The 19,316-nt window shown below is 39.5% G+C and overlaps 1 protein-coding gene across 1 annotated transcript in view; it reads left to right on the top strand.

Annotated features, from left to right (window-relative positions):
• Window positions 1–229: 229 nt before the first annotated feature.
• Window positions 230–19,316, top strand: part of LOC121514611 (homeobox protein aristaless-like 4) — a 36,282-nt gene continuing 17,195 nt past the window's right edge. Inside the window, exons 1-2 of the mRNA XM_041794798.1 lie at window positions 230–614; window positions 17,495–17,808. Coding sequence (XP_041650732.1) covers window positions 269–614; window positions 17,495–17,808 — 660 coding nt within the window. The 5' untranslated portion in view covers window positions 230–268. The remainder of the gene's footprint in view (window positions 615–17,494; window positions 17,809–19,316) is intronic.

The raw sequence follows: 19,316 nt of genomic DNA, 5'->3' as shown, positions 1-19,316 counted from the left end.
TGGGGCGGCATCAGCTTGAGCGAGGCATTTCTCTTTACCCCGACAAACCTTCAGGGGGCTTTTAGCATTTGTTCAGTCTGCAGTCTCTGGAAAACATCTGATTCATTTTTTAAGCAGTCCCAGATGCTGCGCAGAGTGTGAGAGTGTGTGTGCACGAGAGCGTCAGTGTGAGTTTGTCAGCGCGTGAGAATATCTGCTGTCTTTAGAGAAGGGAAGGGGAGGGAAACAAGAAGCGTGTGGATTTTTTTTTAATATCACTTTTTTAGGTATGAACGCAGCGTGCGTCTCATACTGCGATATGACATCGATGGATTCATATTATAGCACTTCTACTGCGCAGGCTAGGGAGCACCAGGCGAACCCGTTCAGGACTTTCCCAAACACTGAAGCCAAATACAGCCCCACGTTCATCCCGGGGAAAGGGCAGCAGTACGGAGAGAAGCCCCGGAGTCCCTTTCAGCCCGAGTGCCAGTCTTTGGATGGCGCAGAGGAGGGCGCGTTCAACAAGTCCTACCAGCTCTTCATGCAGAGATCGAGCTGCAAAACTCCGCCGGGTGAGGGGAGCAAGCTGCACCCGGACAGCGGACTCAACGGGACGCTGCTGCCCTGCTATGGTGAGTGCGCACAGAGAGACAGAGATGAACGGAAATGCATGACAACAGGGAACATTTGTTTGCAATAATGGGTGGAATAACATCCTGGTGCGTTAAAGGCTGCAAAATCTGAAGAAGAGAGGGGCTAAACCCTCCAGAAAACACATCATTTTGAGCTCAACCTCGAAGATTAATTCATATTTAAAGACAGAGTGTTGTTTCATATCAATCAGAGGGTGTAACTATGACAACAGTGGGAAATGTTCATAATTAGGACGCACAGTCAGTTTCTGTTTTTGATGACTTAAACCTGCAGAATTATTGTACAGACGGCTCGGACATGCTTGTAATAACCAAGGCTGAATTAGATTTATCATTCTTAGTATGCAACCATCAGTGATTTTGAATCAAATAACACCTAAAAGTGTCATTTCTTGCGTTAAAACCCTGCCAAACGAGCTGCAGATGCAGTTGTGGATGTGCATGAAAATGTATTATGAAAAAGAATCAAAGTATTTCTTTTTTAGTCATATGCACGTCTTGACGTTATGACGTTGACAGACTTTAAGCTGCAGTTTTCCCCCATTTACTGACAAAAATTAAGATTTTTTTTTTCTCAATAAAGCCACAACATCAGTCGCTGATCTATTCGGCCTACACTCGCAGTCTGTCTTTGATTAAACCTAGTCAGCTTTAGCTCAGTATTTATAATCATAAATGCACAAACGTCACCGGAGCGCGCACGCACAAGCGTAAAATCCATGCGCAATATGAGGGAATGAAGAAAGTAAAAATTGGACTGTGAAAAAGAGCATGTACTCCAATTTGTTTGTTGCATTCTTTATTTTAAGTGCATGTTATTATCAAATTAATACCAAGGAATTAAAAATAAAACGTGCTTTATTCTGTTTAGTCACCATTTGACTAATTCATCCTCTTAGTCAGACACCAGTGTCAGTATTTACGGACTCTCTTGGCGTCCTGACAAATTCAACTTCATTAAATCACAGGCTTCAAAGTTTTGCAGAGTCTTCTGACAATTCGTTGCTCCACAAATGCATCTTTTCAGGAACACCAGCCACTTTATTGTCGTTTTTATGAGAGGTGGAGGTCGAGAATAAAAAGAAAGCCTCCATTTCAGCCGCGTGTCACACCAAGGCCACAAGAAAGGGCGAGACACGAATCTGTGAGCTTTTATGTCAAATAAATATAATAAATATTTAATATTTACATTCAAGAGATAAATCAGATAATGTGGATCATCTTACTTTTGTGAGTTATATACAGAACTGTAGGCTGATCAGCGCCCTGATGATCGTAATGCAGATGTGATAGAAGAAAACATCTGTACAATTCGGACGTTAATCCGCTCTAATTTTAATCCACTGATTATTCGCACTGGAAGAAAACCTTTAGATTTCAACACACGTGAGCGTTATTATTTCTGCGTAATAATAAATGTAACTGACCTATTCTTCTCGTTGGAGCCAATTAGCAGTCGGCCTGCAGAATAAGTGATTCCTTTCTGCAGTAGCCTCCACAGCCCTCTGCCAAAAAACATCCACAGAGTGAAAAGAAATCTGTTTTCCTGAGAAAATCTGGACTCGTTCTTTATTTTAAACACAACTGTGACTTTTTTTTCCTCCAGTTTGAAAGTTTGCCCAAACAGACTGCAGCACCCCCCGCGCTGAAGTTTGAATCGATTTGGCACGTGCATTGACAGGACCGTTTAAAACAGCGTCATTAAATGCAACATGCCTCCCCTGAGGAGAGCTGCGCTGTGCTCTTATTGAAAATGTTGCAGCCAGATGAAGGCATCGTGGCTCCGGGGAGGATACTTTGGGCTTCTGCCAAAGCCTCAGGCGTCAACAGGCTTGTGCTCTAATGTGTGGTCCTCAATAGGAGATATATTGCTCAATGCTGAAGCTTTATCTCCATCGTGATGACATAAAAAGTCAGTTCGAACCCAGAGGGAGGTTTTTTTTTTCTGTGAGGCAACTTCAGACTGTTTACATCACAGTGTTATTGTGTCCATGTTGCATCTATAAAGTAGAGTGAGGATGCACTGAAATACACAATTAGAACAACAAAAAAGAATAAGCTGCATATATATATATATATATATATATACACACACATATATAGGCTGCATTGATTTATTCTAATTATAAATATTGTCAAGATCTTTATCCTGTTATGTAGATAATGATAAAAAAAGTAAAGGCTATGAAGTGATTCTCTGTGATTTTCTTGTAATTATTCATTTTCTCTAGAATGCCTGCACATTAGCCACATATAGGAAATCAATACAATTAGTATGATATCAGTTTCAGCATATTAACATTTTAAAGGCAAATTATCGATATTGGCAGATTGCTACTTTTCAAATTTCTACTGATATCTACAACCAGTATTTTGGCTCTAAAAATCTGGCTCTGTCAGCTGTATCTACTGGCCATGCCAACAAATTAGGTAGGAGAGTTTAAGGTTTATCCAACAGACGTACATCAGCCGAAGTCTTTTTCTTTTTAAAATCACCATTCCTTACACTTTAACCCTTTAAAGCCAATGTGTGTGTATCATATTTGATACACAGTTTTGTGAGACCTCTGTCCAAACAACATGATCAGTAATTTACTTAAAAACCTTTTTGATGAATGATAAAAAATGTCCTCCAGTGGATTATCAAATGCCTAATGCCTAATGCATAAAAACTTCAAAAAAGAGATAAAGTGAAATTTTATAGCAGTTGCTCTTATATGGATTTCGGTAGAAGGTTAGTGAAATAAACATCTTGGTACCCAAAAATGGGAATTTTCTGGCTATTTTTTTGAGGGATCAGGCTTAACAGGGTCCAAGTGTGTTTTTAGGGCTGAAATTTTTTACGTTTTTTTCATCCTCAAACTTTAAAATGTGTTTCAGGGACCAGAGTTTAAGGCCTAAACTAGATTTAAATTAAAATTAGTTAAATTTTTAAATAAATAACAACATATCAGATATCAGTAAAAATCCAATATCATGCATCTCTTATTACAATGCATTTTGTTGTTTGATTGATGTATTTCTATACTGTTTAAAATGTTTAAATTGTTTTTATCTGGGCTGCCAAACAATTATAATTAATCCCAGAGTTACTACTGTTTATCATGATTAAGATCTTTCTTAAATTAAGAGCAATTAACTTCTGTTTGGATATGGAGCTCCTTTTATTCTGAAATATTCGAAAGTCTTTATTTTGATAGAAAATAAGAACATGACATAATCTTAACCATGAAAAAAGAAGCTTGATATAGATTGAAAAGGAGGAAAGACAAAAAGTAAAGATGTAATAACACAAGGTGCCAATGACTTTAACATGTCCGCTGAGCTGTCTGTGAGTGTTAAAGTGAAATTAGACGATAAGGAGCAGTGGTGGACTTGTTTGAAATCACTGTGGCTGCAGGGAGACGCTGCAGTGATTTAACCTAAGTGTGGTGAAAGGGACAATAAAGCACGCAATTAGAAAATTCAGAACACGAGTCTTTGCAGGGACACCGATGAGTTGTTCCTCTAACTGTGACAGTCTATTTGTTTTAGAAAGAGACATAAAAAGGGGGAAAAAACAAAATAAAAAATTTGATTCAACAATAAATAACAGACATATTCTTATTTAAATATAGACACTTAGTAATAAGAAACAGAACCACTGCGTTGATTACATGCACATTATATGCACTTTTTTTTTTTAAAGAAAGAGTCAAACAAAGCTCCATCTAAGTTTCTGAGAGCAGCTCTGTAACAACATGCTGATAGACAGATAGCTTTGTGGACCACTACTTAAAAATATGTCTGTTTTATTCAGCTTTACAATTAAAATCAATTCTCCTAATTCAACCAATGGTTTAACAGCATAATGCTGTGAAATAAGAGGAAAGACACAGTCTTCTTAAGTGTAAAAAACCCATTAAAGTTTTCATTTTAAAACACACTCTAAGTTTAAGGAATGAGGATTAAAAAACACAATATACCAATTTGTACAGTGAGATATCAGCCATAATACTGCCAATACCAATGATTAACTTTTCAAGCAAGTTACTGCTGATAATGATGCTGATGATAAAATGCACTGTCCATCATGTACTCTACTGAGAAACATACTGCAGTACTTTGTATCATATTAAATTAAGTCAAATTTTATATTCTGCTGCATTGTATCATATCATATTGTAGCACCGTGCTTTTTGGCATGAAAATACAATTTTCCGTCAATATTTTAAGACCGTGTAAAATCATGGTCTTGTCTTTGTAGTCCCAAACTCATTTTTGTGCACAGTAGTGTTTGAGTATGGTGTTTTTGATGTTAATCGTTGAGACTGTCCCACAGCGAATGCAGGGATGGAGCCGTCTACCTGCTCACACAGCGATGAATGAAATCAAGCCCCCCGAGCTGATGGAGAGCTGAGGAATGCAGGTCAGCGCTGCAGGAGAGGTCGGCATTAATCTGAGGCAGATGTGCATTACCAGCTCCTATAGTTATTATTCATACTCCCCAAACATCACATCTCTCAAAGCTGCACACAGTCCCTGAGATGACAGAGTGCGACTGGTTTACATAACCCCGTCTCTACAACACCTTGTGCAAATAAGCAATGAGTCAGAAATGGACATCCAGATTGGGTAATGATTTGAGGGGCTCGGGTGGGAAGAGAGGGTTTCTGGGAAAGCTGCACGTGTGTAACTGAATGTTTACACTGTCTGGCTTATAAGATTTTTTGTCAAAGTTTTGACTCCAAATTTAAGCTAATTTTATCCTTAATACAGATTAATAACTGCCACAAAGTTTGGTGAAAATATGACACACTTTCTAGGGTTTCTATAAGGTTTCAACTGACACAGAGAGAAGACCTCCAGGTTTATTCTAACCTATGAGACATCAGCAGTGCTGTTTACCTGCTATCACCCTTGTTTCTGAAGCAGCCTCTTTCCCCTTTTTCCACAAAATAACCATTTAAAGCAAATTTAAGCTTTGACAATCTTTGTTCTCTCAAACAATCCCTCCTCCCATCAGTAGGAAATCAAAGTGTCCCGTGATATGTAAAATATTTTTCTAGACTGTCTGAAAACCAGAACAAGACTCCAGAAAAAAAGAAAAGAAATTCTGGCATGGATTTAAAAGCCTCCTGTCAAAATAAAGTTCTCCAATACATGTGAAAAGGCTGTGGGAAGTGATGTCACAGGATATGCATGTGCTGATAACTAACACATTGGGTCCATGTTAGTGTAGGGAAAGGCCAGAGTGACACCTGTGATGGTGCTGGTTCTGTGTCTGTGAACCAGAACAAAACAGAATATGTAACGAATAATTCCCTGATTCAAACCTGACCCGGGCAAAGCTGCAAGGATCCGCCTGTAATTGCATGAAAAGACACAATAAAAATGTAACTTCGTAGACTTTGCAAACGTTGGATACAAAACATACAGATATTTCAAACCTCCTTTGGTGCAGCATGCCCCAGCCTTTGCAGGATGGTAACCCCCCTCCATGTATACCTGAGATCTGCAGCAGGTCTGCCCCAGAACCAGAAACTTCCACCAGCCAGCACACATTTTGATCTGTGTACCTTGTTATGAGCCTGGTGTTTAGTCTTGTTTTCTTCCTACATTCTTATCAATAGACTTTAAGCTAAATCTAGCATTAGTAAAAGTTATTGGATCATACATAGATCAACAACACAGTATAACAGTGTGGCTGAGAAACAGGGAGCATCTTATTGCCTTAAGAGTGCACACAAGAGCGCACAAGAGCGCCCGTTTGACACAGTGGGTAGAGCAGGCGCCCGTATACAGAGGCTATAGTCTTCAACACACTGGTCATGGGACCCATTTCCCATCTTGGCGCGTGTTTGTTGCATGTCTTACCCCCACTCTCTCCTCATGTTCCCTGTCTTTCTTTTAATAAAGGCAAAAAGCCCCAAAAATCTAGCAAAAAAGAGAATGCACACAGAATTGCAGCCTGAAATGCTGGTGACAGAAACTAGTACGCAGAGATGAAGTGCATTTAAGCTTCACAGTAGATGTACCTAAATCTTTCATTACAGCTTTCATTAGTTTTAAATATTCAAACAAGGAGATTTCAAAAACCACCTGAACAGATTTTTTTGAGTACTACATATAAATACATGAATTGTTTGATTTTTCGTAATTACAATAGTTTATTACTTTTTTCCTCGTTCATTTCAATTTGATGCAATTTAAATGGCCTTTAAAGCATTGGTTCCAATCTGGGGTCTTGAACCCCCTGGGCACCACTCCCCCTGGGGGAGTGGCGCTAAAGATCTCAGGTGGGTGTGTGAAATTTGATCTGCTCTGAGGTTGCCAAATTTAGATTTGCAGATAGTAAGAAAAATCATAAAAAACTTATTAAATAGTGTATACAGAAAACATGTATGCCTGTTTAATCAAGGACACATTTAAAATGAATGTTGATTTCTGACAGTAGTCTATCACTTTTCTACAGGTCTTGCAGAGTGCTTAGCTTCTCTCAGATACAAGTAAGAGCTCCAAGGAAAAGAAGTTGAGAAATACTGCGTTCAAGCTTTTTTGAAAAAGTTTGAGCGTCTTGTTAGTCAGTCACCTCTTTGTACCACATGTACATTTTATGTACATAACGCAGGTTCTTATATTATTTGAGATTATTTTAAGTGATGATTCATTCCTGCATACTTTGTCTTGTTAATATACTCATTTTTGACTAATTTGCCACAAAACCGCAAATGCCTTTTTTAAAAATTACATAGGAAATAAACTCTAAAATATATGTAGATTTTAATGCTTCATTTGATATACCTTCTATTCCAAATGCTTAAGTTCAGTATAGCTTTATCTAAAGCCCCTTTAACCTCCTCTAGAGCAGTGATTCTCAATGTGGGGCACCAGATGCCTTCTAAAAAAACAAACAATAGTTTTTAAATTGTATGTTTTACCAATTTTTCTAAAAATGTATCATACAATAAGAGAAATAAAGACATGGTCATTTGGTAAGAATTATGCCAAAATCAAAGTGTTCAAAGAAAATTAAAATATAAGTCTGCACATGACTGTTCTTCAATGTGCATGGCTGTGTTCAGCTATGCCTCAACCACCTTCAGGTACTGTGGGGGTCCCTGGTCTCTGGCACTTTTATTTTGGGGAACGGGCTGAATAATTTGTGAACCCCAGCTCTAGAGTTAAATCAAAATTTAAAGTATTATTAAATGTAATTATTTATATATTTCCAAAATGCTTTTTGCCACCTTCGGGGTAGTGAAGACTTTGCCTTCACTTTCTACATTATCCCCAAAAACTCACATAATCCAAAGTATCTTTTGTGCTCCGTCTGATATAAGAGACTGTCAGCCACACCCTAAGGTACTCTGACAGTAGCAGGGTCATGATCATGTCAGTTTATCAGGAGCTGAAGCTGAGCAGACAGATTCAGACTGAATTTTTGGCTTCCCAGTGGGGCTGCACAATAAACTGCAACGTTATGTTTCACAGAGGCTGTCAGCATTAGTTCATTATGGTCTATAATTAGTCATTTTATAATTCATAAATAAAATCAGCACCTTGTCTTATCAAACAATTCACTTTTTACAGTTCATATTATTTAATTTCTAACAAGTTTCTTTTTCCGTGGCTAAGCTAATGTCATAATCTTTAATCTACCATTAGTTCCTTATTTTCCTTCAAAATAACAGCAGGTCTATATCCAGACAGGTTTAAGACAGTAAAAAAATCCAAAATGAAATGAAAAAGGAGATTATTCATGGTTAACTCATGAAACTCTGAGAATAACCACAGGTTCTCAAACCTTTGATAGCTACAACAGTATGTGCATAATTCAGAAACCCTTAAAGAAGTAAATATTTATCACTTAGTATGTGTGCATTTCATGTGTTGGAAGGAGACATGCAAAAATGAGCATGCTGCAAACAGGTGTCTTATAAAACACTGCAGCAGATATGCAAAGAGAGTGCACACGTTGCATATATTTTTATTTTATTTTGATCTGGTCTTATCCTTTAGCTTTTTTATAAATCACAATATATATCACAGAAAAAAAAGTTTTTTGTGTTTTTTTTTTTAACAATATCATGCAGTCCTATTTCCCAGGGAATCTGAATTCCTGCGTGAGTCGCTGGCATACATCTTTCCTCAGGAACATCTGGGAGCCTCCCTTTCACTGAGGAAACAACAGTCAACATCAGGACTTAGGCTGAGCCGAGGGAGGAATATAGCCTAAAGCATGTCTGCAGACCAGCAATGAATGTACAATTAAAAGTCAGCAAAGCCAGTGAAATATCTGGCTGTTTTTGGTCCATATAAGGTGTGATTAGTGGAGAGTGGTTCTAATAGACTGTGTAGGGAACATTTCGGAGCACTCTGTTTAAAAGCATTCCCTTCTCTATTTAGTGTTTGGTCATTAACCCTTCCCCAGGTTACTAATTTATAGTGTTTCTTTTATTTGGCTTCACTTGACCCTCCTCGTCCCTTTCCATAAAAACTGAGAGGGTGCCCTGTTGCTTTACAACCAGTTAAATTACACTTTGATGTTTCCTCTCTGTTTTCAGCAGTGATTAAATTGCTGACCCTAGTAAACATGTGACCTCGGCTAACTGAAGAGGTCTGTAGCTTGTCACAGCCTCGCTCTGGCAAATTGCAGGTTCAGCCCGGTGAGATCGGGAGCGTTTGTGCATACACCGATGAATGCTGAAAAGAGAACAAGTCAAAAACACATTCCTGTGAATGCCAGAAAAGCTGGAGCCAGTGCAGTGGAATCTTGGCTCCAAAAAGAAAGCCGTGTGTGACGGCTGTGTTGTGCAGAACTGGTGCAGAAAAGACAGCTCAGCATGCGGGAATACTCAGGGATGTTTGTGGCAAAGGATTCTGTGTAGTTAGCGTGAGAGAGGAACGAGAGATGAGCTTGGAGCACCAGACAAGAGAAAGATGTTGGTTAGTGCAGATTCTGGGGGTGATAAAAGTCAGAGCAAGGTTGAGAAACTGAAAGGAATAGCAGTGTGATGATCTGTTTTTGTTGCAGAGTTAATGTGACTGTTGTTCCCTGCATTTCTAAAATATAATGCTACCAAGGCTGTCAGGTTAGGTTGGCTTGGCACAAAGACTAAAAACAGGGATAAATGATGCTGATAACTCTGGCTGAAGGTCACAAAAGAAGTCTACAGGCTTTTCTAAAGCTTGTTTCTTAACACTGTGTGTGAACTTGGTCGAATGAATAAAAAAAAAGTGCATTCAAAACCCCAATATATGGCTGGCAGCACATTTGACAATTTTCAGATTTCAACTGATTTTAAAAACTCGGAAGACCACAGAAACAGACACTTTCAGCTGATTTTTAACGATAGGATCCGCTGAACGCACGTTAGACAACTCAGCTAGACCGTGAGAACACACATCAGACATTTGAAGTAACAATTTCAGAGGAGATTCCATGTGTATGAGACCTCACAGAAACTTGTGTTCAAATGTGACTTCAGAAGAAAAAAAAACATGGAGGACAATCAACATCATCAGCTTGCCCTGTGTGTATATAAACAAAACAAAAACAAGGCGAAGTAAAAGTACACAACATCCAACTGGAGATGCTATCTGGTCTGCTTGCTCTCATTCGCTGTTGTGGGGTTTTCCATTGGAGGCAGCCTGATCTGGAATCATAATTATCGCATGGCATGTTTGATATTTACCATCCTGGATCAGGGGGGCCCTGACACAACAGGGAGCACTTAAACAATCATATTGACACCACTCACTTGAGGATTATTTGGACAAATAGTTGGTTTTAACAAGTCTCAGCTCAGGCCATGCCCCCACTATCATAAAGGTTGAGTATTACTTCTTTTTTTTCTAATACTGGTGCTAAACTGATACTTTTTGATAATTGCTGGGCTTAAACAGTGTCTGAACCCACACTTTTAAGAGAGAAAAGGGGTGTTAAAATGGGTTAATTAATGCTGTCTCAGTATCGTAACTGATTTAGTGAACACAGGATAGGTAAAGGAATCGAGTGTAATTTGTTTGTGCAAGAGACCCAAACGAAATTAATTTACTGGCGCTGCATCAGAGACAAATCATAAAGTAAATCTGTCTGTCAGTGTAGCCATGTCCTCAGTAGGAAAACAGGAACAGAGCAAAGAAGAGCAGAGACATTGCTCAACAGCAAGAAATTTATGCTCTGACTTTAATTTGGAGTAGCATGGAGTCATAGGTATCGGATGAGTTAGTGCATCCCTAGTCATGATGGTGCAAGCCTCAGCATTTTATACTACACTTGTTGCATAGATATACAGGATGCAGCCAACTTTTCCAATGAAAAATCTAATATGAAATGTGCGGCATATACACAGACTTCTACTGTAAGTGACAAATATTATCATTTCCAAGAGAAAATAACAGAGGGTTATTGATAGCCAACAGGTCGACTTGTTTATTGTGCACAGATGGTCCTGGCCAAAAAGTACGGGCATTTGGACTGTAGGAAGTCTACAGGAGCTGCATATCTGGAGAGGGTATTTCTCCATTTCCATTGACAGCAGTTTAAGTAATGGGCCACCCTGCAATAATTCACAACAAAAACAAAAATGAGTTGTACTGATTGCGTTATTTGAGGGTAAAAGGGAGAGAGTGTCCATGTTTTATTCTATTTTTCAGTGTTTCGAGATTTTTAAATAAGTTAGATGGTGGAGACTAGTCCTGCATTGGTCCATGTTTTATGGATGCTCACTTACAGTCATGTGCATACGTTTTAGGCGTGTAGGTGTGGCCAGATTCAAGCTCGACACATGTTTATGTGTGTAGCTTGTCAAACTCAACGCCGTCTCTTTTGTCTGGGCCTGTCTACCCCTGGTAACATACCTGGAGACCAACACCATTTATCGGGCCTTTGGGACATTTTTTCACTTGCTTGCCAAATCCACCCCTTACTCTCCATTAGGGTGTGGACTTTGTTTTTCAACAGATTATATTCCCATGCCTCTGGTAAAATGCAGACATCCAGAGCATGGCTGGGGTTGTGTCAATCCTCCTTCCCACCAGATGGTGTGTTCAGGTGGGCTTACTTGCCACATCTATGCCTTACTACAACCTCAATTTTTGGCCCAAACCTGTCCAAAGTTCTGCACTACTGCATATCTGAGCCAATCAAATCACATAATGCCACTCAAGGTTCATCTTGTGAGAGTTGCCTGTCTGATGTAGTAACCCATAAAGCCCTTTTTTAACAAGGAATTTTGACTGTTTTAGGAGTGCACAAATAAGAATAAAGGGACTATATTCTTCATATTCTAAAAACTGCAAAAATGTCCCACTGCCTGATTACAGCTACAGTCATAAAATCCCAAATTTAATGCTCAATTATAGTTATAACCCTTTTTTTCTGACATACGAAACAAATGACACATCAGTGTGAACATGGTGCTAGTGCGTCTGTTGTTATTTTATGATAATCTAAGCTTATTGGTTGGATAGGGTTGCTTCATGCTGCATAAGAGAGCTGAAGTCTTTTAGTAAGAAAGCTTGAAAGATTATAACCCAAAAAAATCAAACTATTACCTCAAGACAAATTGTTCTCATTTGTGCAGATTCCAGCCTGAATCTTAGCAGTACAGGTCTGTATAAAACATTTCCACCCACTAACCCACCATCTTCCTCTCCCCTCATGTGTGCACCCAGCTGCACCCTGTGCTTTACCGGATATATGCTGTGCTCAGCGGAATAATTTCATTTTCTCTCCCTGATGCAGATGCCAAACAGGAACCTGGAGTTGACCTGTCTTACTTCTTAACATTGCAGCCCAGGGCTAGAATAAAAATATTGCACAGTGCTTTAGCATATGAGGCCTGAGCAGGGGTTGGTGATGTCAGAACATCTGCCTGCGTAGAGGAGACTGTAAGAGGGTCTGACAGGTGGGCCACAGTGATATGAGGTCATGAACTCCAGCTGGGCGAGCTGTGCTGTTCCATTAGCGTCTCAGCCGGGGCAGGTCTGAGAACCAGAGAGCAGGGGAGGGCTGCTGCAGCACCCAGAGGATCACTATTGACATTTCATTGTGAGAGACACCAGCCAAAGGAGCAGTAATCCATGAAAACAAACATGCATGTTGCAGACAGCCTCCGCCTAGCTTCATCACTCTGAAACTATTCAGGCATCTTGCTTACCACTAAAGTGTTTGGCTGAGTGACTCACCAGTGCCACGAGGAGTCAGCTCTCTTTCCCATGCTGCACTGGGTTAGAGAGAGTGACAAGAGGACTTTACTTACATAGAAATGCATTTGTAAGAATTTTTAAATCATGTACATTATCCTCACTTCCCTGAACTTTTCAAAGAAAAGTGACTTTCAGAGCAGATAGCCAGTAGATTTCGCACTTCAGCATCAGGCTCTCACACCAAAACAACCTGCACCATCTCTTAGTTATCTGACTGGATATGACAAACTGCAGGATAGATATCCATTAAAATACAAATTTTCAATTCTTATCTTGTCATTTTAAACCAAAAGTCTTTTCTTCAGTTTGGAAAGTTGTTGATTTTCCTTGAATTGCACTCTTGAGAAGAAATTGTGCCATTGTGTCACAACATGCAGCGTCTCTGAGTAAGAGAAGCGATCTCTTACCCCAACTACTGACTTTAGAGGGACTTGTGTGAAAAATAAAAAAGTATGGAATATGATTTAGTTGGCATCATAAACACAAACAAGCGAAAGGAAGCGCCATGGTATTAGTGTAGAGAGTTTAGAGAGACTTTAACTTCACTCTTTTTTTCAGTCATTACTCAATGGTATATTTGGTAAGGATTAGGGCTGTCAGTATTATTGCATTCATCACAACTGATTAAGGTCCATAATAAGTGCATTAATTACCTCCACAAAGGAGGTTATGCGATTGGGTGGGTTTGTTAGTTTGTTAGTTAGTTAGTTTGTTTGTTTGTTAGCAACATAACTCAAAAAGTTGTGGATGGATTTTGATGAAATTTTCAGGAAATGTCAGAAATGGGATAAGGAAGAACTGATTAGATTTTGGAAGTGATCCGGATCGCCATCTGGATTCAGGAATTTTTTTAAGGATTCTGTACTATTGGGAGATAGGGCTAATGGTGGAGGTCTGCGCTGTTACCACTTCACACCAGGAGATGGCAGACATGAGTAATTTCATTCCCAGCAGCATTTTTTAGGTGCGTTTCTATTCAAAGTTTTGGAGTTTATAGAGTTTGAAATACGCACGCCCGGTCGAGGAGATGAGTCGGAGCGTAATAGAGAGTAAGACAGCTAATTGTAGCGAGAATACTCACAATGCTGGGAAGAATAGAGGAATTTTCTTCCTCTGCCTTGACTTCCAGTCATCCAGTGAGACCATGGGTGAGACTGTCAGTGCATCTGTTGGCATCGGCAGGCAACGCTTCTACCATGACAGTCCACCCGAAGAAGAGCCAATGCTTTTCCTCGCTGTGTTTCCACCCCACGGGGAGGGAGTAATTGGCAAATGCTATGGTGGGGGGCACATGGGGACGGATCCCTTTTCTTTTCTTTATTTTGTTTTTAAAGATTTATTTTTTGGCCTTTATTTTGATAGGATAGTGGATAGAGTTGGAAACAGCGGAGAGAGCAGGGAGAGACACGCAGGAAATAGTGCCATGGGCTGGATTCAAACCCGGGTCGCCTGCGTATATGGCATGTGCCTTAACCGCTCGACTACTGGTGTGCCCGGATCCTAGAATTTCTTAAAGAATTCTTCACTATTGGGAGATAGGGCTAATGGCAGAGGTCTGCGCTCTCCGAGTGCTTTTCTAGTATTCTAGTATGCTAATTGCATGCGTATTTTTAGCCTGAGTCACCAGATAGACTGCTTCACACACCCATTGCATGGGAGATGTCTCACATCCATCTGAGTAAGAGCCCATAGTCTGTGTTTGGGAAGGGCTTAACTTTTACAAAAATCTCAAAGTGATTGGACGAACATTCTGTGTCTCATTCATTAAGGGCCATTAAGGGTGATGAAGCATTTGATGTAGCGAGCATGCTCAGCTCCTGAGTAACTAGACAGCGCTATAGTTGTGAATTATTAGTGGAGCCAGTTGGTAAGGCAAACCAATGCTGCAGCAGGTCGGGAGAGGAGCAAAACCATATTCCGGAGTCAAATAACATTTAACATAGTAATTATCCAAGTCTGTTAAAAACTGCCACTATACTAATAGATGCATCGCCATTGTTTACTGCCTTGTAGTACAACTAAAGCTACCCGTAGCTATCATCTCATTTTCATTAAATGACACTGATTGGTCCCGTCTGATTTCAGACCGGGTAAAATTGATTCGGATGTGAGCTTTGCATGATGGATTTGCCAGGTGACAGACATGGAATCTGGCCAATCAGTCAGCTCTGAAAGGACAGCTTTTGTCCCTTTCAGCACATTATGGTTAAGCCACTGCAGTGTCTCCATGCAGCAGCAGAAATGTAAAATAACTACACCACTGCACCTTAATCTCTCATTTCACTTACTTTCACTCCCTAGGCTGTCACTCTGATCAGCACTAAACAGTCACAGAGTTACTATGACCACTCAACAATCACAGAGTCACCCTGATAACCATTTAACCATCCCAGAGTTACTTTGATGACCACTCAACAGTCACACGGTTGCCCTGGTAACACTCAACAGTGGTCATTTAACAAGCACCTTAGCCCTACTTAATTTAAATTGCCCAGGCTCCTGCTCCTTTACTGTATATCAAATACTGTAGTAGAGCTCACTGTGGTAAAAGCCTCACCTCATATGCATGATAGCACTGACTAATCTATTAACTGTAACCTAAATCACTGTGGCACAATGCCCCACATCACATGCATATTCATTTATCAACAATCTTTAATTATTTCATCTACCTCATGTAAATCAGCCCACATCCTTACACATTTTACACTTGATTATTTCTAGTCAGCAATCTTGCACCCTTTGCACATCTTGAAACCATACTATCTAAGCACATGGACTTGTATACACTAGAAAAATGCCTCACAAGACTTACATATTTCAATCTTTAAAAAAAAGGTTTCCAGTTATATTTAAAAGCTAACCTGAGTCAAATTCTTTATCGTTTAAGCATACTTGGCCAATAAAGCTGATTCTGATTCTAAAAGAAACTCACAGACAGCTCAGTAGACAAGTCAAAAGTCATGTTCACCTTGTGTTATCAAAAAATTCCCTTATTACCATTACCTTATTTCCTTTTAATCCACCAAAGTTATTTTTTTAGTGGTTAAGTTTATGTAATAATCTTCAGTCCACCTGAAATTACTTTTAAAGTAGGTGTGCCCCAAAGAGGAAGTCAGTTACCCTTAGTTTAAGAAAGTACACAAATCCAAAATGAAACACAAATGTTTTAAACGCAAAATAGTGGAATTTCAAAACTCCAAAGAAGGAGGGAAACAGTTGCGATAGACCACAGTAATTGTGAGATTAATGTTGATAATTTTGCATATTTTTACAGTAAGACAGTGTTGTTGGATAAGAGTAATGCCTATACTGTATAAGATATAAAGTTGTGTTTCTGTACATGGAGGAGACCATTATGAGCTAGATTCAGATGTATACAGTCAGGTCGGCTGCTCCCCATGCCCATTCACAGGAAAGGCAAACAGAGCAGCTGACAGAGCACACTGTTCTCACTGGCTCACAACCAGAGCCCTTCAGCTTATTTATCCGCGCAGCTGTTTGTTTATTAGAAGAGAAGGGACAGCTTTCTTCATCTCCTAAAAGGAAACAAAAAAGCAGCGAGCGTTGAAAGGAACAGAGCGCAGTCTGTCGCAGAAAATGGACGCTCTCAAAATTGAAAGTGACAAACACAATGTTGTTTACATCTGGAGGGGGCACGGCTGCGGGGCAAAGCTGTGGTCGTACACAAGGCCCGCCATACACAGGCTGGAGGGACGCTGCGGGTTTCAGTGCGGCTCGGGTTTCAGGTGGCGTGATTGAGAAATGTGAGGGAGAGGCCTTGGAGGGTTGTGTCACAGGTCACGCCAATGTGTAGTGACATACCTTTCAAACAGAAAATGACATTTCTCCTGTGATGCTTTGAGACTCTCTGCATGCAGACCAGGCCTTTGAAGCTCTAAATAAAACGTACAGAGGTGATGTAACCTTTTAGTCAATGTCATTTTGTGTGGATATCGTTGACGTGATGATGAGCAGACACATGTGTTGGCTTGAATGTGAGACACATTTTAAACAAAGTAGTGCTCTGCTAAATATTCCAATTACAGAGTAGTAACAGTAATTATAGGACTACTATTAACAACATGTGTCACTCATTCTTCAGCATTAAAATGGTCAGAGCATCGTTTTAATAGCTTGTTAGGGAGTAATATTATTTCAGCGAGAATATGATTTATATCATCTGTAAAACCACATTGAAATGAATTTTGAATGTTTTTTTCTTTTAAAATTTCACATTTTGGCACAATCCAACCAAACCGAATTGCATGAATGTATTCTAATAAAACCACAGTGTAACATCTAAACCCAAATCTCTTGTGTGTTTTCTGAGGTTTTTGAGCAGCGCTGCCAATCCACAGGAGAGACTATAGTTTAACTCCAGAGATCAGATTTTGGGCTTTGACTTATTTCAAACACACATGGTCAAACTAATTCAATAAAGCCATAAAGGCCTTTATTTTTATTGTCAAAGTATCCTACATTTCCAAAAATGCACACCGATAGGGTCTTCCAGCTTCTTTAAACCCCATAACCTCTAGTTGAATATCATAAAAACAAACTTACACTATAAAACGAGCAACTGTCCATTTTAAAGACTAAAATAGTTTAAAGTAGTATAATTGTTCACGTCTTTGCATCCTCTCCTACTCATGTGTTAACAGGAAAAGACAACAGTGGCCTGACAGATTCTGAGTTGCCCCCGAGCGTGGACCCTCCTGGTATGGAAGGCAGCTACCTGAACCTTAAGGTACCTGGTGAAAAGGGTTCGAGTGAGCGACCGGGTTCGGACCTCTCAAGCCCTCTGGATAAAAGTGAGGCGGAGAGCAACAAAGGCAAGAAGAGGCGCAATCGCACCACGTTCACCAGCTACCAGCTGGAGGAGCTAGAGAAGGTCTTCCAGAAGACGCACTACCCAGATGTTTATGCCCGTGAACAGCTGGCACTAAGGACAGATCTGACAGAGGCAAGAGTGCAGGTGAGGGGAAACACCAGTTTACATGTAAAAAAACATAACTGGTTTTATCTAAACCATCAAATTGCTGACCTAAGGCCAAAACCTCTTATCTCCAAAATCAAAACTTTGGATGGCAAGATATGTATGTGCTCTACAGACAACAGACTTTCCAGCGATTTAAGATTTATTGCCAAGAAGCATTGTTACAAGACAGAAATAATCTACCAAACACAAAGTTCCTTACTTTTTGTGACAAGTTTAGTTTATATACAAAACAAAGTGGGTAGAATAAACATTTTGGTTTAACTTCCACATGCTTGTGCTAAATGTTTACTCTGGTCTTTATTTCTGTCTAAAATAGATGTGAATTTATCTTATTAAATGTATTTGCTCTTCTTATTTTTTCACTTTCTGTATTTAATAATCTGAATCTTAGAATCTTTTTTATCTAATACTGCAAAACCATGCAATTTCTATGAGATGCAACCTCTCTCACTGTCTTGGTTTACATCTGGGATGTGGAAGGAGAAGAGAAGGCCCATTGAGTGGGACAACAACCCTAAACCCCTTAATTGCTTAGTCAGCGAGTTGCAAACATCCCTCGTTACAATGCTGCAGAAGCACACTGGGTCTGTTACTTTTGGATGTTTTTTTGGATGACATGATAAAGTGTCACACTAAGTCTGATGCATTTATTTTTGTTTTCATTGTAGAAACTTGCAATACAAGGCAAAGGTCTTGTTCTGCAGGACTCCTTTGGCTCATTGCTGTGAGTGCAAATTCTGGTCTTTATTATATATGATCGGTATCCATGTAATACATGAGTAAAGCAAGGTGTTTTAAGGCAGTGGTTCTCAACGTGGAGGTCGAGAGAGTGGGTCACCAGATGCCCTCCAAAAAACAAAAAATATTTTTAAATGACTTCAAATTGTATATTTTACCCATTTTTATAAAAATATACAATTTGAAAATGTAAATGAAAAATTAAAACATGGTCATTTGGTGAGATTTATGTTGAAATCAAAGGGATGTTTTAAAAAATCCTAATCTTGAATGTGCATGGCTGTGTTCAACTATGCCTCAATGACCTTCAGGTACTGCAGGGATCCCTGGTATTTGGCACCTTTATTTTGGGGTAGGGGGGTGTCACAGCCTGAAAAGTGTGAGAACCCCTGTTTCAAGGAGGTTTCAGCACAAAGAAAGGAGAGAGAGAGAGAGAAAAGGAGCTGCAGCTGCTGTTCTGAATAGAAGAACGCTCATTTAATGACTGGTTTCTACCCAGTGTGTAAGCAAGGATAACAAAACATTAGATTGTATTTCTCTTTAGACATGCAGCCAGCACTGTTTATGCAAGATGCTGTTTAGGGCCCCCCTAGTTTGCTAAACTAATGGAGAGATTCCCAATCCATTAGATGATCCATGAATATGCCACAATCTATTACACTTCACAAGCAAAACAGGCAACAGTCATGATAACCTCTCATATTAAATTATTTATGGTCTGAATTTTTTTTCTGAAGGTGGAGCTA

This window comes from Cheilinus undulatus, linkage group 9, assembly GCF_018320785.1.
Source record: "Cheilinus undulatus linkage group 9, ASM1832078v1, whole genome shotgun sequence".
NCBI classification, from domain to species: Eukaryota; Metazoa; Chordata; class Actinopteri; order Labriformes; family Labridae; genus Cheilinus; species Cheilinus undulatus.
Note: the sequence above shows the minus strand (reverse complement) of the source record. Positions and strands in the feature narration are given on the sequence as shown.